The 23,144-nt window shown below is 45.1% G+C and overlaps 1 protein-coding gene across 6 annotated transcripts in view; it reads right to left on the bottom strand.

Moving 5' to 3' along the window:
• Positions 1–6,845: 6,845 nt before the first annotated feature.
• SGO2 (shugoshin 2) overlaps positions 6,846–23,144 on the bottom strand; it is a 59,399-nt gene continuing 43,100 nt past the window's right edge. For 2 of the 6 annotated variants that reach the window (XM_069983496.1, XM_069983497.1), the window contains exons 7-9: positions 20,431–22,470; positions 18,199–18,340; positions 6,846–7,597 (exon numbers count right to left, since the gene is read on the bottom strand). In XM_069983496.1, the coding sequence (XP_069839597.1) occupies positions 7,492–7,597; positions 18,199–18,340; positions 20,431–22,470 (2,288 nt within the window). In that variant the 3' untranslated portion in view covers positions 6,846–7,491. Of the gene's footprint in view, positions 7,598–18,194; positions 18,341–19,979; positions 20,093–20,205; positions 20,275–20,430; positions 22,471–23,144 lie in introns of those variants that run through there. The other 4 variants (XR_011364558.1, XR_011364557.1, XM_069983499.1 and 1 more) reach the window with 4 other exon arrangements.

Genomic DNA, 23,144 nt, shown 5'->3' with positions numbered 1-23,144 from the left:
CGTAGGCTGATCAGCTAAGGATTAATCCCTTACAGGTTTCACTGAAGCTACTCGCGGCAAGCCAGTGTCTAGGCGCCGGGAACGGGTGAGTGCTCGGGAGTAGCAGTGATCTTAAGCTGCTCTACCGGTGTGTGTCTTTACCTGAACGGTGCTGGCTGTATGTCCGGTGCGTCCGCTGGGCTGGGGGGAGTGTGTAAAAGCCCATGCGAGGCGGCCGGCTCCAGTGGAGTTCGTATGTCCCTGTGTGTGGACGCTGCCATCTTTACGGAGCCCAACCGCGTAACAGAGGTGGCGTTCTGCCGTTTCCGGAAGTGACGTTTCGCCACGGCCCAGGGAAAAAAGCAGTTTTTCCGCACAGCGTGCAGATTGCGACAATCAGGCTGGGCGTACAGTGTGGGGTAAGAACCCTTTACAATATATGAATCCGTCAGATTGTTTTAAGGAGACAGTAAAGTTTACCACCTGTGGGGGCGGGGCTATAGCGTTTGGCATGAAAGGCGGCCATATTTAAATCTGCCGGGACCCAGTCTTACTGCTGTCAGTGTTGATCACAGCAGCTATCCGGTGGTGTGTCCAAGAACCATTGTCTTACCTTCAGACTTGTGTCCACAAACTGAACTGGCGTTGTTAGTAGAACAAGGTTCTATCTATACTAAATTACGAAAGTTTTTTGTTCCTTGGCATGCATATTTTAACCAGGCATGTACTGCAGATGTCTTCCATGGAATCAGGTGGGAGAGGCTCAAGCGGGAGGAAAGCTACCGCGAAGCGCAGACATCTTGCATGTATCCATTGTGGTGAGTAAAGGAGGCATAACCTTTCTATAGGTTAGTACCCTAATACTAATTACCACCTCTCTTACTACAGAGACACCTTTACCTGACGGCTGTGAGTCAGCTACTTGTCAGGAATGTCGTACTAGAGCAGAAAAGGAGGAACCAACTATTCAGGACGTGGTGGTTTGGGTCAAGGACTTTGTCCACAAGTCCATGACGGACCTAAAAGACTCCTTGATGCAAAAGCCCAAGAAGATGGTCAGAAGGGCCCAGTCATCTCCCTTGGATTCCCACTCAGACCAAGAATTCATAGTCATAGATGAGGTTGAAGCCTCTTCATCATCATCTGCTGAAGAAGAAGACCTTTATCCAGGAAGAATGTACTTTCTACTTGAGAAAGCTCAGAAGTTGGTGAAGGCAGTTCAGGCAGTCAACCAGCCATACTCTGATGCAACTAAAAGTGCCAAGGTTTATAAAATTGAAGAGAACATGTCTAACGTGATGAAGCTAGAATGGAATAAACCTGAGAAAGCCCCAGTCTTGAGCCGTCGCTTCAAGTTATTATATACTCTTCCAGAGAAGCAAGTGAAGGACTGGGTTGCACCACCTAAAGTGGACGTCGCCAATGCGAAGTTGGCTAAGCGCACGCTAGTGCCGGCAGAAGATGGATCTAGCCTGAAAGATTCAATGGACAGGCACATGGATGTTGCACTAAAGAGGACCTACACTGCAGCTTAAGCCCAAAACACTCTGGCCCTGGCATCCTCGGAGGTGGGCAGGTCTCTAAGGAAGTGGCTAGCAAGAATGCAAGAGGACATAGAGTCAGGTGTCAAACGGGATGACATCTTGTCAGCCTTCAAACATATAGATCTCGCAATCGACTATTTGTGTGATGCTTCTGCGCAGCAGGTGAGGCTAGCTGCCAGAACAATGGCACTCTCAGTGGCAGGCCGAAGGGCCTTGTGGCTGAGACCTTAGACAGGTGATAATTCTTCTAAGTATCACCTGTGCAACCTTGAATACCAACCAGGAAGGTTGTTTGGGACACAACTTGACAAGCTCATGGAAGACTTGTCAGATAAAAAAAGAAAATCTTTGCCTTCGCAGGCCATTTAGAGGAGATAGGTCACCCCAAAGAGCAAGACAATCACGTTGTCCAGCTAGAGGTAGAAGTTCCTACTCTAGAAGAGGTACCTCAAGAGGAGGACCAAAGACCAAAACTAAAAAGCCGGACTTCTGAGGTCGAAGAATATCCGGTGGAAGGTCGTTTAAGTTTTTTTGTGACAGCCTGGGAGTCTGCAGTCCAAGACCCTTGGTTATTAAGCACGATCCGGTCCGGATACGCCCTTTCTTTAGACCCCCTTCCTCCAGAAAAATATTTAATTTCTTATCTCCCAAAGCGAGAATTCTTCAGGAGCAGGTGTTGCATTTGATTTCTATTGCGGCAGTAGAGGAAGTTCCTCCTGCAGAAAGGGGAAGGGGGTTTTACTCCCCAATATTTTTAGTTCCAAAGCCTTCAGCCAAATGGAGGCTTATAACAGATTTAAGATACCTCAATCGCTTCATGAGAAAAAACAGATTTCGCATGGAGACTATAGTAAGTCAGTAAAAGCAGAGCTGCTCGAGGGGGACCTCATGGCATCCTTGGACCTCCAAGATGCCTATTTTCATATACCAATCCTACCGGCCCACAGAAAATATCTGAGGATCACCTTCACTATAGATGGTATACTCAGCCATCTTCAGTTTCGGGTTTTGCCCTTCGGCATAACGTCAGCGCCATTCATGTTTACGAAAGTAATCTCAGCGGTGGTTGCTGTTCTAAGAATCCAAGGCATCAGAGTGATCCCTTATTTAAACGACTGGCTGATCATGGCAGCCACAGTGGACCTCCTAAACGCTCATGTCCAACTGATCCTACAATTCCTCAAACAGCTAGGCTGGTTGGTGAATTTCAGCAAATCAGACCTTACTGCATCCACAACAAAGACGTATCTAGGCTTTGTAATAGATTCAGCAACAATGACACTTTTCCTATCACCAGAAAGGAAAATCAGGATTCAAAATGAATGAATGAAGTTTTTACTCCAAGGCAAGTCTCCCTAAGAATCTTAATGAAGTTTTTAGGTCTCCTGACTAGGGCTGGGCGATATTGGCCTAAATCAATATCGCGATTAATCGCACATGTAGCCACGGTAACGATAATTGAACGATAATTCAGACACGCCCCTTTTGTAAGCCACGCCCATTTCACATGCCAAGCTGCCAATATTTAGATTCTAAAAAGTGAAGGAAAAAAAAAAAGTAACTTACTTAGCAGTAACCCGTGGCTGTGCCATTTTGTCATTATTAGGGGGTCTCAGCAGAGTATATACAGGTACACAGCCACTACAGGATGTATATATACAGGTATACAGCTATGTACACACTACAGGACGTGTATACACAGGTATACAGCTATGTACACACTACAGGACGTGTATACACAGGTATACAGATATGTACACACTACAGGACATGTATAGACAGGTATATAGCTAGGTACACACTACAGGACGTGTATCCACAGGGGGGCACATAGGGATAGGGGTGTATGACTATACAGGGGGCACATAGGGATAGGGGTGTATGACTATACAGGCGGGCACATAGGGATAGGGGTGTATGACTATACAGGGGGCACATAGGGATAGGGGTGTATGATTATACAGGGGAGCACATAGGGATAGGGGTGTGTGACTATACACTGGGGGGGTACATAGGGATAGGAGTGTATGACTATACAGGGGGCACATAGGGACAGGGGTGTATGACTATACAGGGGGCACATAGGGACAGGGGTGTATGACTATACAGGGCAGCACATAGGGATAGGGGTGTATGACTATACAGGGGAGCACAAAGATTTGAGTGTATAACTATACACTGGGGGGGGTACATAGGGATAGGAGTGTATGACTATACACGGGGGGTACATAGGGATAGGGGTGTATGATTATACAGAGGGCACATAGGGATAGGGGTGTATGATTATACAGGGGGAACATAGGGATAGGGGTGTATGATTATACAGGGGGCACATAGGGGTGTATGATTATACAGGGGAGCACATAGGGGGGGTGTATGACTATACACTGGGGGGGTACATAGGGATAGGAGTGTATGACTATACACTCGGGGGGTACATAGGGATAGGAGTGTATGACTATACAGGGGGCACATAGGGACAGGGGTGTATGACTATACAGGGGGGCACATAGGGATAGGGGTGTATGATTATACAGGGGAGCACATAAGAACAGGGGTGTATGACTATACAGGGGGCACATAGGGACAGGGGTGTATGACTATACACTGGGGGGGTACATAGGGGTTGGAGTGTATGACTATACACAGGGGGTACATAGGGATAGGGGTGTATGATTATACAGGGGGCACCTAGGGATAGGGGTGTATGATTATACAGGGGGCACCTAGGGATAGGGGTGTATGATTATACAGGGGGCCCATAAGGATAGGGGTGTATGACTATACAGGGGAGCATATAGGGATAGGGGGTAGAAAGGGCTACATAAAGACACCTTTATTTAAAGCGTAACTGTCATGTTTTTTTTTTTTTTATTGCAGAAATCAGTAGTATAAGCGATTTTCAGCCAAAAAAGCCTCCTTCTGTACTCAAGAAGCAATCTCCCAGACTCCCCCGACTTCTTATGTGTGCATTATCAGGCAAACACGTCTTCATTACAGAGAAGCCAGTGAAGACGGGTTCTGCTCTCTCCATTGTATCCTTATGGAGGGGGGAGGGGCTGAGGGAGATGAGGGAGCAGGAAGAGGTGATATGAAGGTCAGCTGTTTGTAGACTGTCTGGGCACCTAAAACGCTAAATTCAGGTGTCAGAAAGGTCAGTGCTTATCTATGAACTTACTGAGAGAAGATTGCAGGGTGTTGTGCTGTGCAGGACTGCTCCGTGCTCAGTCACTCCTAACAGCCCCTCCCCTCTCCATAGCCACATAATGGAGACAGAAATCCTGCTCCTTCTGCAATGAGGGGGGAGGCTGGGAGATTGCTTTTTCAGTCCAGAAGGAAACTCTTTTAGTACATAAAACCTATTACAGAGTTTCTTAAAATCGCTTGTACCCTGAAATGACAGTTACGCTTTAATCCAAAAACACGCTTACAGGAATATCAGAAGATATTCCTACTTGTGACTCCAGGCCAGGGGTGACTAGTCACTATGACAGCCGTGCAAGGCAGGAGGCGCACAATGCCGGGCGGGGGGTGGACCTATGAGAGCTGGGCAGGGGGCGCACTATGCCAAGCAGGGGTGGGGGTGGACCTATGAGAGCTGGGCAGGGGGCGCACTACACAGCACAGCTTACCCAGCATCCGCAGCCCATCACACTGAACACCCCCCAAAGCCAAGTGACCCCTGCCATCATCATAAATAAATCCCCAAACAGCATCCCCACTTGTTGGCTGCGGCACACCACGCAGCCCAGCACACCCCAGCATCACAAGGCAGAGCCCAGTACCGCCCGAACGCCGCTAGCAGCACATCCGCCAAACCCCCCCCTGGTCGGCATAGTCAGTCACCGGTCAGGTCCCACGTTGCTTTCTTCTCCCTGCACGCCTGCATGCAGGGAGAAGGAAGCAACGCGGGACCAGACCGGTGACTGACTATGGTAATGTCGACCAGGGGGACTTGGGGGAAGCGCTGCTAGCAGCGTTCGGGCGGTACTGGGCTCTGCCTTGTGATGCTGGGCGGTACTGGGCTGCGTGGTGCACTGCAGCCAACGAAGGGGGGGTCGTATTTATGGTGAGCACCACACAGCCCTGCACACCTGTCAGCCGCAGCCGTCACACAGTGGGGAGTACTTTGTTGGGTGGGGGGGCACTAGGACATGCCGAGCGGGGGAATTAGGGGGGTGGCGGGGCGCTCTGACACGCGGGGGCATTGGAGAGCAGGGATATCCCTGCATCATTTCAGACAGCAAAGAGCCAGGGAAGTTAACATTTAGAATGTTAATGTGTTTTCCCTTAGTGCCATTGGCAGCACAAACATCCCGCCCTATAGAGGATTCTTTATAAATAACTGATAGTGGGTGGGGTTAAGGGTGCCTTCACACCTACCGGATCCACAGCGGATCTCACTTCTGCGGATTCGGTACCATTCACCCCTATGATAGCACCCCATCTCCGGCCGCATCCTGCAGCCCGCCGCCAAGAGCATAAAGTACCTGCTCGGCGGCGCGGCTGCAGTGAGGCTCCCGACTCCGGTCCCGCTAATGAGCGAGATCGGAGTCGGGAGCCTCACTACAGCCGCGCCGCAGGATGCGGCCGGGGATGCGGGCTGCAGGATGCGGTCGGGGATAGGGGATGCGGCCGGAGATGGAGGATGTGGCCGAGGATGGGCGAATGCGGCGGCGGGGCTGCGGACAGCGAGGGGTTAAAGCACATATTCACAGCAGGATGTTAATCCCGCTGCGAATATGTGCTATCATAGGGGTGAATGGTACCGGATCCGCAGCGGTTCTCGCTTCGAATCCGCAGAAGTGAGATCCGCTGTGGATCCGGTTGGTGTGAAGGCACCCTTAAAAACCATATATACCCTAGGGGGAGAAGCAAACAAACATTTCATTAAAATATTCCTATCGTCCTGCGGGCTCACAGGGGCGGAGACACCCCATCTGTTGTGCTGCCAATGGGACTAAGGGAAAACACATTAACATTCTAAATATTAACTTCCTATTGTTGAATTGTGTTACCTTTCATGAAGGGGGAGGGGAACCCTGAGTATAAAGGTAATTTTCTTACCTTAAACTTAGGTACATTGGTTGTGAAAACCTCAGTTTTATAAATAGATTGGCTAATTAGATGGTTTGGTGCATATGGGGGGGGGGGGGGGGGGATTTAAACAAAACCAGCGCTAAGGATAACATTAAAGAAAACTACATTCTTCCTCAGCATCTTCTGCCCTATGGGAACATAACAGCAGACTAAACAGTTTCCCTGCTAAGGATATGCCAAGCGCTTATTATTATTAAAGTGTTGAAAGCACAGACCATTCAATATAATCTTTATTAAAACAGGAAAGTGACAACAGGTAATTGCAAACTTTAAAAGGGGGTTGCTTGTCCCCCACCTTTTTCTTTTTTTATTGCTTTGAATGGTGTAAGCTAAAAAAGACTCATACTCCCTTTACCATGCTGTTGTCGCCAATGGTCTCTATTTCCTAGCCCCTTTAAAAACTGTGACAGGTCTACATTTTTGTTAGAGTTTACTTTATAAGTTATAGATCTGTGGTAAAAGGAACCAGGGAGTTGAGAAACCAGAATGACCTTGGCAATTTTAGGACAGGATTGGCAGGAAATTAGTAATGAGTATGACTAATGCTTAAACAGCTTTGGGAAAAAAAATTAAGTGGTGGGACAACCAATGAGTGCTACAAATAAAAACAGAAGACACCTACATACATAAAAGCACAGAAAAGTTTACATATATCAAACCACATGACTGCAGTGAACACAATATATAAAATAGTTCAAGAACATATGTACATATTATACAAAACAAATATAACCACATAGAAAGTATGGATTCACATCAATAAAAAATAAAAAAAACTTGACAATTGACGTTTCATAGAGACACTCCATGCAACATTTCTTGATCCATACAATGAGGAGAACAAGTTACAATCGCCACAATCAATTCTTTATGAGTCTTCAGTGCCACATTCCTCTGCCTTCACTTTAATTCGGCCTTTTCCTTTTTTGCCCTTTTCTTTTGTAGCACGTCCAGCGTCTGCACGTCTCAGTTTTCTGAAAAATACATACATGGCATTAGATATTGCTACATAAAGCTTTATTTCTGTGTTACAAATCTTAAAGCAAAACAAAGAAAATGTATATATTTTTTATAATCATAACCATTACAATTGTGTTATTGTTCAATTTTATAGGATTACTAGAATAGGTAGCACATATGCAACTATTATGAGGAGATGTAAAGCAACAGAAAGTGTCAGTTTCTCATGGGGTTTAGTAGGTAGAATATATTTACTATAAAATTTACAATAGGTCATTTTACCCAGTACAAGGGGCTCATGTTAAATGTAAAATTAAAGGAAATAAAATATAGGATTTGGAATCCAGTGATTGACTTACCGTATAAGTTTACTTATATCAGCAGTCAAACAATGTGTAGACCTGAGTAGTATGTTGTAGCCTAGTCTGAAGAGATGGTTTTCAAGTTGCTCTTGAAAGTTTAGATGGTAGGCGAAAGCCAGATGTGTTCCAGGGAGTTCCAGAGTATGGGGGAGGCATGGGAGAAATCTTGAAGACAGCATTGTAATGAGAGGACAGACTGAGGACTTGTGAGGATTGGAGGTTGTGTGAGGGGTGGTATCAGGAAATCAGGTCAGATGCCTTGTAGGTCCTGCTTAACAGTTGAAACTTAATTTGTGGTGCAACAGGTAGCCAGTAAAGGGATTAGTCGGGCAGCAGAGTTGAAGGGGTTGGCCACTTTATAGTCAAATTGTTTTGTGTGCAGTATAAGTGTATTCACATTAATTACTGACCATACCTCCATGTGTACCTCAGAGCTAAAATCCCACCCCCCCCTCCAGGCTGTGATGCCCTGCTCTGTGGCAAATCTATCCGTAAGATGGCCGACATGGAGGAGCACGTGACCATGCCCCGGCCCCCAGTGTCCTCCATAGGCATATGCAGGCTCAGTGGTGGATACTAGGGGATGGAGCATGGTCACTTGCTCCTCCATGTCAGCAATCTTATGGACAGAATCACCACAGTGCAGAGCAGCACAGCCTATCCTGGAGAAGGGGAGTCTGATTTTAGCTCTATGAGGTACACAGGGAGCTGCTGTCAGTAAGAGCAGGGAGTACACTTACTAATACTGTACACGGAGCAATTTTACTATAAAGTGGCCAACCCCTTTAAGGACAGATTGGAGGGAAAAAGGAGCAGATTCGGGAAAACTTTCTTGAGGTTGAGGTGGCAGGTTTTGCCAGGGGCCTGGATGTGCAGTTTTAGTGAGAGCAAAATCAAAGGTTATTCTGAGACAGAGGAGAGAGTGCTGCCATTTACTGTAATTAACCGATTAGGTAAGGGGTGGAGTGAGATTAAGGGGGGGGGGGGGGAGGAGAGAGATGATAAATTCTGTTTTATCTTTGCTGAGTTTTAGAAAGCTGGAGAAGATATAGCTGACAGACACTTCAATCTATTACCCCGGGTTAGATGTGTACCCTCTATATCCAGAATCCTGAAGTGTCATCGGCATAGGCATGAAACTAAAAAAAAAAACAGGACAGGGCCTTGGAGGATGCCAAAAGTGAGGGGTCAACATGAGAAGGTAGTAGGAGATGCTAAATGTGCATTTGCTAGAATGAAATGGTTCGTAGGAGGAGGGAATGGTTGACCTTATCAAGGTTAGAGGACAGGTCAAGGAGCAGAGTATTGGCGGGAGGCCTTGGCAGTTTACAGATCTGTTGAACTTTGGGGGTGTAAGCCAGATTGCCCTCCAGCATATTTTTTTACTGAATAGAATTTATTGTAGACAGTACTGGCAGTTAGGGCTGTATTACACAGCCCGACCCCTGACAGTAAGTGAGTGCAGATACTAATCTTACGTAGCTCGAATATCATGCAGCAAAGGCTACACGGACATAGCTAGTGATGTCTGTGCAGACCTTGCTTTTTACATAAAAATAATAAAGTTTATACTTACTCTCCCCCATTGTCATGCAGCCCTTGCCTGTGTTCCCTGCACAACGCTGAAGCTTTCAACCCGGTCTCTTCAGTGACAGACTGCTCAGCTAGTCACTGGCCGAGACGGGACAGCACTGCGGCCAATAATTAGCTGAGCAACCTGTCACAGAAGAGACCAGGCCAGAGGCATCAGCGGTGAGCAAGGAACAAGTGCAAAGGCTGCAGGACAATAAGGAAGAATAGGCAAGTATAAACTTTTTACACTATGATCAGCTATGCACCACTGCGCATAGTGATACGCGATTTATAAGCATGACGTAAATGTACATCATGGCTTTGCTAGGGCGATCCAGAGAGGGGTGTCACACTGTGACCCTTGCTCTAAACCGCACAGTTCAAACCGGACATTAGCTGGTGCAAGCCAGTCACCGCACCCGGCTAGTTTTATGGAAAAATTAAGTCTGTCATTGCAAAGTACAATTGGTGTTGCAATAAATAAGGGATCGTATGGGTCTGTAGGGGAAAAAATGCAAGGGCCATGGCCTTTTAATCACAAGGAAAAGAAACAAAAAGTGCAAATAGGAATAATGGCTTGGTCATAAAGGAGTTAAAGGACAATGGTCGTCTTTATTATACAGAGCTACAATATGCCGCATTAGCCCAATCGATCTGTGTAGGGATCATTTACACACACAGATTGTCTGACAGATTGATTGTCTGACAGATTGATTGTCTGACAGATTTTTTAAGCCAAAGCCAGGAAGAGACTAAACAAAGAACAGGTCATAAAGAAAATACTGGGATTTCTCCTCTTTACAAATCCATTCCTGGCTTTGGCTTAAAAAATCTGTCAGATATCTGTTCGTAAAAGGACCCTAAGGGTCCTCTAACAGATTGACAGATTTTTGAAGCCAGAGCCAGAAATGGAAGGGGAATTTTTTTATTGTCATGAAGACTGACTGACCTCAGAGTGTGCCTGCATCAACGACTGTCCTGATAAATTACCTCTTAATGTGATTTTTACCTCACCTCTTTGTTTCCCCTACTGTATCTGGACACCACATTCTGTGACGGTCTGCCAGTGTAGGGATAACCAACACTTTGTTTAGGTTAACCCTCAGGGGCCCTTGAGGAAGTCCAGTAGGTGGACAGAAAGCAGGGGGTTCCTACACCCCATCCTGGGTCAATCGGTCTGATTCATATGGTTACCTGTCTGCCCCCATATACAGTTACTTGTACACATCACAAGCATGATTACAACAGAGGTTGAAAAGTTTTTCTAAAATTTTATTTTTTCTATATTCTAAATTTTCCACAGATAAATACTGAATGTATCCACCAAAATTTAAAGCGACTCTGTACCCACAATCTGTCCCCCCCCCCCCCAAAACCACTTGTATCTTTGGATAGCTGCTTTTAATCCAAGATCTGTCCTGGGGTCCGTTCGGCAGGGGATGCAGTCATTCTCCTAAAAAACTGCTTTTAATCCTGCAGCGCTGTGTCTAACGGCCGGGGCTTACATTTGTATATGTGTAGTATACCAGAGCATAATTCCTGCGGCTGGGCTGAGGATGGCATCTGTCCACAAGTGTTTTATTATGTATTCTAGGAGTTAATATGTTTTATAATAAACTTATGTGTATTTATGTACCAGTGTAACTGGCAGGCAGAGAATGGGTTACATGCTTTTTACTGCACACCACACAAAACAGTGACACCTACTGTCCTTAGTGGGAACTGCTCTAGGTAGTGTTGTAAGCTTAGAAAGTGCTAGCAAGTGGGCGGGGTATGCAAATAGGCCCCCATAAAAGGTTGGCAGTTGCAGTGTTTAGCTGAGACAAGTGACTAGCTGCTGAGGGAACAACATCACCTCATGAGAGACCATCACCACAGAGCAAAGCTGCTGAGGGGAACAAGACAGATTACCAACAGAGCAGCCTAAGGAAACAGCTGGAGATGAGAGGAAATGAGAGACTCTGAGAGACAGTTTGTCAGGTGCACCCTCAGGAAAGGGCCAGCACATATACAGTCAGTGGGAATCCTAAAGACAGACACCCTAAGTGGACGGACTTGGCTGTAAAAGGGAGCAGAGTTAACGTAGGCCTCTGTATCCATCTTCCTGAAATTTGGGAGGTAAGATTTACTAGGACCCCTGGATACCTCTGGGACCCGAAAGTTGTGGCCTAAGGCCCGGCCCAGTAACTAAAGCAGGAAGCTCCCTAGCTGACAGGGAGGGAAAGACAGACGCAAGCATCATTGGGGAAGAGGTTTACAGGATCACAGTGCCCACCAGCGTCCCACAGGTACTGGCAGAGCAGGATCTGAGGCAGATCATCTCTCCACACACCACCAGACTCTCCACAAGCGCAGTAACCCAGTCAAAACTGTCAGTATCAACTGCTGTATGCCAAAAGACTGTGAAAACACCTGCAAGTCTATCAGTTAAGGAGTTATTGTTGCACTGCCTCTCTCCTTGTCTCCCTGTTGTCCTGGTTATGTGCACAACACCACCATCAAGGGCTATTGTACCGGACAGCAGTATTTGGGGTTGGCCTTGGGGGAAATACAGGTCCACACCATTGACCACCCTACACACAGGTGCAGCCCCCCTACAGGAATCCCTGCAGTAGCCCACAGAAGAGAGAGAGAACTCAGGGAAGCGCCAGAGGGTCCCTCTGTACCTGCAGAAGCCCTTGTGCCCACCTGTGACCATGCCAAGATACAGCTATCCTGCAGGTATAGCACACCCTCACTCTGCAGCCCTCGGGGCGTCCCCTCACTGAGGAGCTCAGCGCCACACTCAGGAGAGAGACTACTACTACCACCATCATCCTCTACTCATTCCCCTCACTCTCTTCCGAGTACCCCGGCTCGCTGCATATGCATTAGGTTGGCACCACCTCTCCGTCCTTTCTCTCCACCCTCCTCATCATTAGGAATGATCCAGGAACATTTACTGCTGTTTGAGCTTTGCACAGGTGTATTAACAATCCAGCCCATGTTCATTATACACACAGGTGGGGAATAGAAAGCAATCTGCCTGGAGCATTCCTAATGATGAGGAGGAAGGACAGAGGGTGTGCCAGCCTAATGCATATACAAATCTAAGCCCCGGCCGTTAGACACAGCGCTGTCGGATTAAAAGTTTTTTTTATGGAGCGTCACTGGAGGTCAGGCGTCATGACGTGAGGACGCGCCGCGAGTGAGAGAATCCGTGCCTCCATACTTGACCTCGTTGGGATGCCGGACTTTGGAAGATTGACGGTCCGGAATTGAGCGGTGGTCCCCGGCTGGAGGGAGGGAGGAGCGCGCCAGCTGTGGAGAGAAGGAGAAGCGCCGGATGATGGTTCGGTCTTTCTCCCCCTGCGGGAGATGCGGAATGGAATCGCCCAGGTCATGTGTGAGTCATGTGACTATAGCGCGCACCGGGTATTGGAGGAGAGGCCAGATGCTGTGGCTTAATGGAAATGATGTGCGGGCTGGGCGCGCTAAGCTGATGGCTCTGGAGCAAGAGGCCGGGTTTCCCCTGCATTCTACAGGAATCGGTAAACGGAGTGAGCAGCCCTTGGGAGATCTCCATGTGCAAAGAGGGACGTGGGCCTCGAGAGAGAGGTTGGAGGGGGCTCTCGTTCATGGGTGCTGGTGGCGGGTGGGCCTCCCCCCCCGCGCTGCTTCCCCCCCCCTCCCTCGGTCGGGCCGTGCGGCTAAGGGGCACCTTCGTGGAGTGTTGAATTAATAAATAATGGAAGGGGACTTCCGGACAATAAGTGACATTGGCTGAATGATGATCTGCCCTTTGAGTTGAGCTGGCTGCTTTGTAGCAGGAAGGGCCTAAGATAATGCTGTGTTTTGCCCTTTTGAATAGGACTGTAGAAGACTCAAAATATAAAAGGACTTGGTCTTGGAATTATACTATCAGCAGACATAGATATTTCTTGGACTGGCGTGAATGGGGGGTGAGTACTCCGCACTATGGTGGAAAAGTGAGTGACAAATAAACGAAGGGGAGACCGGCATGAACACTAAAAGACACTTCCCTCTCTGTTTAGATAATGGCTTTTGCATGAAATGTCCAAAGAACTCCGTACCTAACTCCTTCCTTTAACGCTCTGAGGCTTGCGGACAAGCCCTTGTTAAAATATATCCTCCTCCGCTTACAGGAAGGGAAAGGGACAAAAAAAAAAAAAAAAAAAAAAAAGGGAGTAGTAAAGAAGGATGGCTCCTAAGTTGGCACAAAAAGGGGCAGGGGGAAGCTCTTCCCAAAAAGAAAACAAAGGAGCCAGGATAGATAAATATCTGAACTCCCCTACGCCCGGTGATAAGAACAGTAGATCAACCTCTCCCCAATCTGGCTCGGGGGGTGACGATAGTGGGAATATAAATATGTCGGTTCTGCGTGGTATTGAGGAGGCTGAGGGGGGAGAGGATGCTGGAGTTACGAACACAGTGCTGGAATCAATTCTCAGGGAGGTTAAAATGTGTAATAAATCGATTGTGGACTTATCAGGACAAGTAGGCAAGCTGTCATCAGATCTTATGTTAATCAAAGCTGACGTAAGCACAGCACAGGTTTTTTTTTTTATTTTTATTTTTTTTATTTCATTAAATGAGTTTTGATATTTGGTTTTGGAACTTACGGGGGACAGGAGACAGAGTTAAAAGAGTCGCTGCCTTTGACTTAATTGCAAGACATCTCCCCGCAGTAGTATGCCTGCTTGAGACACACTGTACCCAGGAAACGGTCTCTAGGATGAGACGTAGATGGGCGAGTTCTGAATACCACTCTCTCTTCTCTAACTTTTCTGGGGGGGGGGTTTCCGTCTATATCCACCACAAAATTCCATTTTTCTGTATAGCAAAAAAAGTGGACAGTAAGGGGAGGTTTGTAATTCTCCACTGTAATTTATTCTCTAAAGAGATGATTTTGGTCTTTGTGTACGTGCCGCCTCCCTTTTCCCCACAGGTTATATACGAAATTATAAAGGAAATAGGAGATAAAGATGAGGTCCCTTTGGTGATGTGTGGGGATTTTAATTGCGTATTGGATATCAGGCTAGATAGGAAAGGGGTTAAGGCTCGGAATCTGGGTTGGTCCTCCCCAATGGCTAAGTTGGTAAAAAAAATGGGTTGGGTTGATCTATGGAGGAGTTTATATGGTAATAAAGAGGCCTTCTCATGCTTCAGCGCTACCTATAACTCTGCTTCCCGCATAGATTATGCCTTAGGGAATGTACTAGCTTTGCGCTGGATCATGAGAATGACCTATGGAAATAGGAGCCTCTCAGATCACGTACCAGTAACTGTGGGGGTTTGTGTAGAGCAGGTCCCAAGTAGAGTCGGGCGTCCCTTTAGACTTAACCCTCATTGGTTGGGAATACTGGATTGTAAAGAAAAAATACGTTATGAAATAAAAGAATTTTGGGAAACTAATTTGGGTTCCCCCGATATTCATTATGTTTGGGATGCATTGAAAGCCCATATTCGAGGGATATTGAAGAGAGAAATATGCTTTAAGAAAAAAGGGTTTAGAGAGCAGGAACATAGTTTGCAAGTGTCAGTCCAGGAAGCAGAGGAAGAATTCAAGGCTGTACAAACAGAGGCAGCGGCAGATAAGATTAAGAGGGACCAGAGGGAATATGGGGAATTTCTTATAAACAAAGCTCAACAAAAATGTTTTTTTCGGGGCCAAAAACGATTTGTGGAAGCAGGTGGACCGGGAAAACTTTTGGCAACTATTGTTGTTAGGGCACAGGAGGGGAGTTCGTATATTGCAGCCTTGGAAGATGAGTCGGGAGATCTCGTTAGGGATAGCGAGGGGATACGCAGGAAAGTTGTGGAATTTTATGAGTCCTTGTATCAGACAGAAGCTGACCCTTCAGAGGAAGAGTATCGGGAATTCTTCTCTAAATGTAAGTTGCCCTGTGTCCCTCAGGATAAGGCCCAGTGGTTAGAAGGAAGGATAGGGGTCTCGGATTAAAGGGAAGCATTGGGTAATATTTCAGGGTCTACTACACCAGGATCTGATGGTCTGCCTTTTGATTTTTATCGCGAGTTCGGAGACATCCTTTTTCCTTATTTAGCTGATGTACTTAATGAAACCTTGTGTAAGGGACGCCTTCCTGAATCAATGAGACAGGCAAATATTGTGCTAATCCCAAAAAAAAATAAGAACCAATCTCCCTGCTGAACACGGACTACAAATTGGTGGCCAGTGTTTTGGCACGGAGATTGACGGAGGTTATTCAGGATCTCATTGGCCCTGAGCAGACAGGGTTTATGCCAGGACGCTCTATATTTAGCAATATTTCTAGGGTCCATGCCAGTGTCCAATTGGGGAGTGGATGCCCCCACTCCATCCTGTCGCTTGATGCACTAAAGGCTTTCGATAGGGTGGAGTGGGGTTTTCTGTGGAAAGTAATGGGGGAAATGGGTTTTGGAACAGAATTTGTGAGCTGGGTCAGGTTGCTTTACTCGGATCCGCTGGCAAGTGTGATTGTAAACGGGGATACCACTGGGTACTTTAAGTTATCTAGGGGCACTCGGCAGGGGTGCCCTTTGTAACCCCTGCTTTTTGATTTATATATTGAACCTTTAGCAGAGCGCCTTAGGACAGCTAAAGATATAGTGGGGTTTGGTTTATGAGGAGATAGCAATAAAGTCCTCTTGTACGCTGATGATGCCTTATTGTTTATTAAGAACCCAGTGGAAAATCTCCCCAAGGTTATGAGAGTGGTAGAAGAGTATGGGAGGATAGCCGGTTTTGGGGTTAATTGGGATAAATCTGCCCTTTTGTGCCTGGGGGAGGAAAGGGAAGGGACCGGAGGGGTAGCATCCTCCGTGGAAAAGAGTGAAATAATTGACTATCTCGGGGTTCAGATTAGTAAAGATGTGAGAAATTATTTGGACCTTAATCTCAAGCCTCTCTTGAATAAAATCTCAAAAAAAGTTGAAGTATGGCTTAAGTTACCCCTATCAATGACTGAGAGGATGGCCCTAATTAAAATGGTAGTGTTACCACAAATTCTGTATATTCTGAAGGCCGCACCACTCTGGATATCAGATCTCTGGTTTAAAAAAATAATTGTAATACTGAATAGATTGGTGTGGGGTGGGAAAAAAGTAAGAATTAAATATGAAGCACTTACACAGTTGGAGAAGGGGGAGGGGGATTATCTCTGCCGGATTTTCAGTTATATTTTTTGGCGGGAGTTGCACAGACTTTGGTGGGATGGAAGTCCTCTCCAATAATTAAACACATGATGGTTAAGAATAAAACTAGTCTCACAGATTTTTTCGAGAGTTTGGAAGCGGGTCAATGCACGGTGGAAAATATGGGGGTACTATCGTTCGTTATGTTATACGATAAAACATGGAGTGCAGTGAAAAAAGCATTTCACATTTCAGGTCACTTGGAGTTTACACCTATTTGGGAAAACCGAGCTTTTGAGGGTGTATTAAATGGTAATATGAAACAATTCTGGAGTAAATACGGGGTTAAATACCTGATGCAGCTGTTTGAAGATGTATGGATATTACCATTTGAAGAGGTTAAAAGTAGATTTGGGTTAGCTAACACACATTTATTTTATTACACACAGTTGAAGTCTGCACTGAGAGAGTTTAAAGGTGACCAGGTACTGGTTAGAAGTTCACACAAAATATTTGAGAAGATTTGGGAAATTAGGGACAAAAAGAAAATTTTGTCTAAATTATACAGAGATCTTATGTCCCAGAGAGAATCCCTGTTCGTTAAGAGGGCTAGGGCACGGTGGGAAGCAGCGTTCGGAAGAATAGAGGATGTGGTGTGGGTTTCTATTGTAAAGAATTTGGGGTGTACGTCTATAAGTCCGTCGCATAGATTAATTTTCTATTGGTTATACTATACCCCTAAAAGGTTGATGCAGTTTAGAGGGACAGGGGGATGTCAGATGTAGGAAATGTCAGGAGGTGGGGGTAGATCTTGTGCATTTGATATGGACATGTCCTAAAATTTCTCAATTCTGGAGGGAGATCTTCAGTTATGTCAGGCAAGTGATGGGGGTTGGATATAATTGATATATATTCAGAAGTGGAACTTCTTCTGGGGGGACTGATCGAGGATGGGGAAACCAACACCCTGGTTAACAGAATTCTTGGTTGTGCTAAGGTAGTGATTTTGAGGCGGTGGATGGAGGAGGGCCCTTCTGGGGTGGAGGAGTGGAGAGGGTTGGTGGAGAGGGTTAGAGTATATGAAGAGATGGCGTTCAGGAAAGGGAGGAAAGGGTACAGGAAATATCAGAAGATATGGAAGAAATGGCAGAATAAGCAGGGGTTATAGGACTAAGGATATTGAGCCCTTTTTTTTTTTTTTTTTTCAAGTGCTGTCGGGATGGGAGGGGGTGGGGGAGGGAGGGTTTTATACTTTATATGTGTTGTGCAATGTATGTAATTGTTTTTTTTGTAATAAAATTAAAAAAGTAAAAAAAAGTAAAAAAAAAAAAAAAAAAAGAAGTTGTTTTTATGACAATAACTGCATCCCCTGCAGAACGGACCCCAGGACAGATCTTGGATTAAAAGCAGCTATCCGAAGGTACAAGTGGTTTGGGGGGGGGTTAGATTGTGGGTACAGAGTCGCTTTAAGTAGAAGCATGCCAAAGTCATGATCAGATAAAGAGATCTGAAAAAATGGGCCTTAGTCCTCAAGGGGTTAAACTTACGTTCCCAAACTAGGTTCTTTGTAATTGACAGGATTGCGTTGTCTTCTTGAGTGACCACCAGATTCTTCTTGTGAGCAAGACTTTGGAGACTGTTTTGTGGAGCCAAGACTCTTGTTCGTCAAATCCAGAAAAGGTTTGATAGCTGTAGAAAACAAGCATTGATCATCAGCTTTGAACAAACATTTTCGCTAGAATCTGTGGACATAGATTTTCGTATTTAACCCCTTTCAGCCACAATGAATTTAATTTTTTCCCTTTTTCTAGTGTCCCTTTAGGATTCATACCATTTTTATTTTTTCATCCAACATGAATTAGGGCTCATTTTCTGTGGGACAAGCTGTACTTAAAATTAGCAGGTTGAAACTAGGAACTAGGGCTTTTTGTTTTACAGCATGGATCACAGCCCCAATAGACATCCACAAAACAGCATTACTCAGTGATATCAGCTGTGCTACTAGAGTCTGCCTCAAGTTGCCGATCTAACCACATGTGAGGTTCAGATCGGACATTGACAGGAGCTCCTGTCACTGACTCTTAAAACATTAATGGCAGACAGCAAGTACTCACCATCTATGAGCTTGTGTCTCAGAACAGTAGCAAAGCCTTTCGTACATTTAAGGCACTATGGGGGAGATTTATCAAACATGGTGTAAAGTGAAACTGACTCAGTTGACCCTAGCAACCAATTAGAGTCCACCTTTCATTTTAAAAGTGTCTGTGAGGAATGGAAAGGTGGAATCTGATTAGTTGCTAGGGGCAACTGAGCCAGTTTCACTGTACACCTTGTTCGATAAATCTCCCCCCCATGTGCTAAAGCACAGCGCCAACGCCATAACTGTACGCACTTTGTTATGGGGTTGCCAGCATGGGGGGGGGGGGTGATGCCTCAGATAGTTATTAGAATTCCAGGGACTTCTAGGCTGCATGTCAAGAACTGAAAGAATAGTCATTGCTGCCGATAAAACAGGGGCAGAAAGTGGTTGTCACACGCAAAACTTTGCACAAGAGAAAATTTTAAAGAATGTATAATCTTTTAAGGGGTTGGCCACTTGATAGTAAAATTGCTCAGTGTTAGTAACTGTCCTTATTGACAGAAGCTCCCTATGTACCTCACAGTACAGATATCAGGCTCCCCTCCTGCTCTGCAGTGATTCTGTCCACCATAGGCATATATGGGCTTACTGGAAGACACAAGGGAGGGGCACGGTCATGTGCTCCTCGTCAGCCAATGTACACCTCATGGAATCGTGGTCCGCATAGGGCCTGATCTTTGGCACAGTATCTAATTAAAAATCTGGAATCTGCACCTCAGAGGCTAGATTTATACAAAATAAAAATGTAACTGATGAACATTGCTAGTAACTGATGAACATTGCTAGCAGTGAATTCCAGAGTGTTGCTTTAATGTGAGCAGATCATCAGAAAAGGAGCTATTGTTACTACTGTAGTCAGTGTTCAGACCCCAACCAATCTCTAGATATTACGAGGAGACATGCAGTAAAGCGCTTCACTTTCCGGATGGCTGCCATCTCTGTCCTACCACACTAGAGGGACTTAATTATAAAGTCTATCGTGCCTGACTGGTGCAGCTGGAGAGAGAAAAGCGGCGAGGAGCAAAGCACACTAATCTAGCAACTGGTCAAGGTCTGAAGACCCAGACCTCAAGCAATAAAAACTTTTGACATGTCTGTGTGCCAAAGAGAGAAACAAAATAAGACAGTGCTCCATAGCGTAATTCAGACAAAGCTGAAGTGGTGAAAGAAAGCACATAGAACTCTCACCTGAGTAGGTTGTGCTGGTGTAAGGCATAACTCTTACTGATAGCATGTGAATAAACCGCAGCCACTCCCGACTAATCCCCACAGGGATTAAAGACAGTCAGTATCCTTTGCCACTTAAAGACGGATAAAATCATCATTAGACACCTGATAAAGAGACCGGACACGAAACATGTGTCGCTGACATAATTCATTTAATAAATTTTATGATATTTTATATCACCATTACCCCTTGGACCTGCCCCTGCTTTACCCATCATGGAGTGGAGGAGGATACTGACTGACACTTAAAGCGTAACTATAAAACAATTAGACAATTTAGTTTTAGTTAGCTTAGGCCATAAGAATTCTTGCAATATACATTAATAAGCTAAAATGAACAGTTTTCTTTTAAATATATGTAGCTGAATGGGGGGGGGGGGGGGGGGGAGAAAGCACAAACGCTAGGAGGTACCTGTTTCATGGATTTCCATACTTTGGTCTTCTATCTTACATAGGTGATTGGTCCCAATTTCAGTTTCACGTGTGTCCTGTTGCTGCTGGTCACTAACATTTTCATTCAGAACATTATTACTGGTCAACAGACGAGAAAGCTCCTCATTGCTGCAGTCCTCAGATGCTGGAAGCTCAGGAGCAGGCATCCTTGTTAAGGACATATCCCTTGTAAAGGTGCTTTCAGGATTAGTGTCTGATGGGAATTCCACAAAACTGGAGGAGAACTCCATTGTGTTATCAAGTATGGACTCACTAACCATATCAAGCATAAAAGTGTCATTCACATTTGGCTTCATGTCCGTAAACTTCCTAGCCTTGCTATCCTGACTTGATGGTAGATTCATAAAGCTCTCCCGAACAAGTGTAGCCTTCTCGCCCCTGAAGCTATCTTGCTTACTAGGCAAAACATATGTCCTTCTGTCTAATGCAGAAAAGAGGCCAGAAGATGCTTTCTTCTCTGAACACTTGGAGATTTGCTTCTCACATGTATTGTCATGATACAAGGAGGGGTTACAAAGTTCTTTTTCAGAATGTGATTTCTCTGTATTTGATCCATTTTCAGACTCTGTTGAGACAACTCCAAGGACAGCAGAATTCATGGAAGTTTGTGGCTCTACCAAGGCACGGTCTCCATCTTCTAAGACAGATGCCTGCACAGTAACTGTGACCAAGGGACTTGGTTCAGGAATCATAATTGTTTCTCTCCTATAACAAAGCCCATGTACTTCTGGATCATTTGTCACTGGATACTGCTTTGTTGCACTTACAATATAAGTTTTCCTTTGTATTTTTCGCTCTTTATTTTTAACCTGAAAACTGGAAATGGCATTTATTTCCTTGCTACTGTCTACTTCCTCTGTAGAGTCATTTTCCATGTTGTCCACTTCTGAAAGTCGTTCTAGATCCTTTGAAGTTTTAAGTGTTTTACATCTCTTTTTCTTGGAATTTTCCATGTGTGATGCTTCCTTAGTTTTTGATTTTCTCTTCTTAGGTGCCATATCAGCAATGTTGTCTGCTTCTGTATAATGGTGATTTTCTGGAATGAATGACATTTTGCTCTTTCCACTATTAAGTTCTGTTGCGTTACCTATAACTATTTGCCCAGTGACACAGGACTCTCCAGATTCTGACATTTCAAGGATAGATTGTGTTCTGCTTTCTGTAACATCAAGGCTCTTGTGTACTACAGGCCCTGGTAAAACATATGGAATAGGATCACACTTATCACTTATCAAGTCGTCAACGTAGTTCACTGCAGGATCTCTCCTTTTGCTGCTGTCACAAGAATCGGTCACTTGTTGGATAACAGAACATTCCATGTTCTTGCTCTTTTCACAGGCTGATTTTTTTACTTTTCTTAATGTACTGCTCTGTTGCACTGGTATACAGGATTTGGAAGCATGTGTCTTTGTTTTTGGCAACGCTGCAACTATTTCTGCAGACTCACTTGAAGCCATTTCCATATCTGCTTTATATACTGTTATCTCTTGCCCCAAACATCCATCAACAATATAATGATTACTTTCTTCAATTAGTTCAGGCTGCGGCTGATTTGTACTTTGTATATCTTTTTCTTCACATAAACCTTTGCTGATCTCTTTGCTTTGATTAGTCTCAATTGTTTTAAACACTGAAGAGCGATGAGATGTTGATAGCCTACCCTTTTGCCAAACAGAATCATTGCAGGAGCTTACTGCCTCATCTAAGCCTGTGTGTCCCAGGTCAGGAAGAATGGTGAGATCGGTTTTCGTTTCCCAAGCTGTCTTAGGAGAGCTGCTCCCAACCACCGTGCTTCTGGTCTGGTTAGTGTCAGATGTTTTAGACACGGTGCTAGACTGAGATGCTGTGGACCTTTTCTTCCTTTTCGTGACATATCCACCACTTTGTGCAGTTCTGTTGTTCCAGGGATATACTTCATCCAATGGTAATAAAGAGTCGCTGACTTGCCAGTTGGAGAGAGAACCCCGGCTTCTGTTCTCATTATGTATTGAAAGGTAATCTGAAAATACATACAAAACATTTATGCTTTAAGCAATATCTAACAAGAAAAGAAGGGGGGGTTGTCATCGGTACATGTTTTTTTTTTTGTACTATATCATTAGGTCTCCTTTCACACAACCATTTCCAGCCTGTGATAAATGGCTGGTTTGCCGGCCACATAGCATAGACTGAACACTTGTATGTAGTGCTCTGGGTATCCGGGAACTGATTGCATTATAATGAATTACGGACAGTTACACAGGCCATATATATGAAAGATTGCACATGATGTGCCAAAGGGTCCTAAAGGATACCTGTCACAAAGCTGATCTCTCCTCAACAGCGCTTAAAGGGGTATTCTGCTCACACATAACTTTTCAGGAAGTGTTGCTTTATTTTTAGTCTGACACAGTGCTCTCTGCTGACATCTCTGGCTGAGACAGGAACTCTGTCTCTGTTTTTTTATGAATCCCCATAGAAAACCTCTCCTGCTCTGGACAGTTCCTGTTTTGGCCAGAGATGTCAGCAGAGAGCACTGTGCCAGACTGAAAATAAAACAACACTTCCTGCAGGACATACGGCAGCTAATAAGTATGGGAAGACTTGAGATTCTTTTTATAGAAGTAAATTACACATCTATATAACTTTCTGACACCAGTTGATAAGAAAGATTTTTGTTGGACAACCCCTTTA

This window comes from Dendropsophus ebraccatus, chromosome 9 (assembly GCF_027789765.1).
Source record: "Dendropsophus ebraccatus isolate aDenEbr1 chromosome 9, aDenEbr1.pat, whole genome shotgun sequence".
In the NCBI taxonomy this organism is placed as follows: domain Eukaryota; kingdom Metazoa; phylum Chordata; class Amphibia; order Anura; family Hylidae; genus Dendropsophus; species Dendropsophus ebraccatus.
This window is presented reverse-complemented; position numbering and strand designations above follow the sequence as displayed.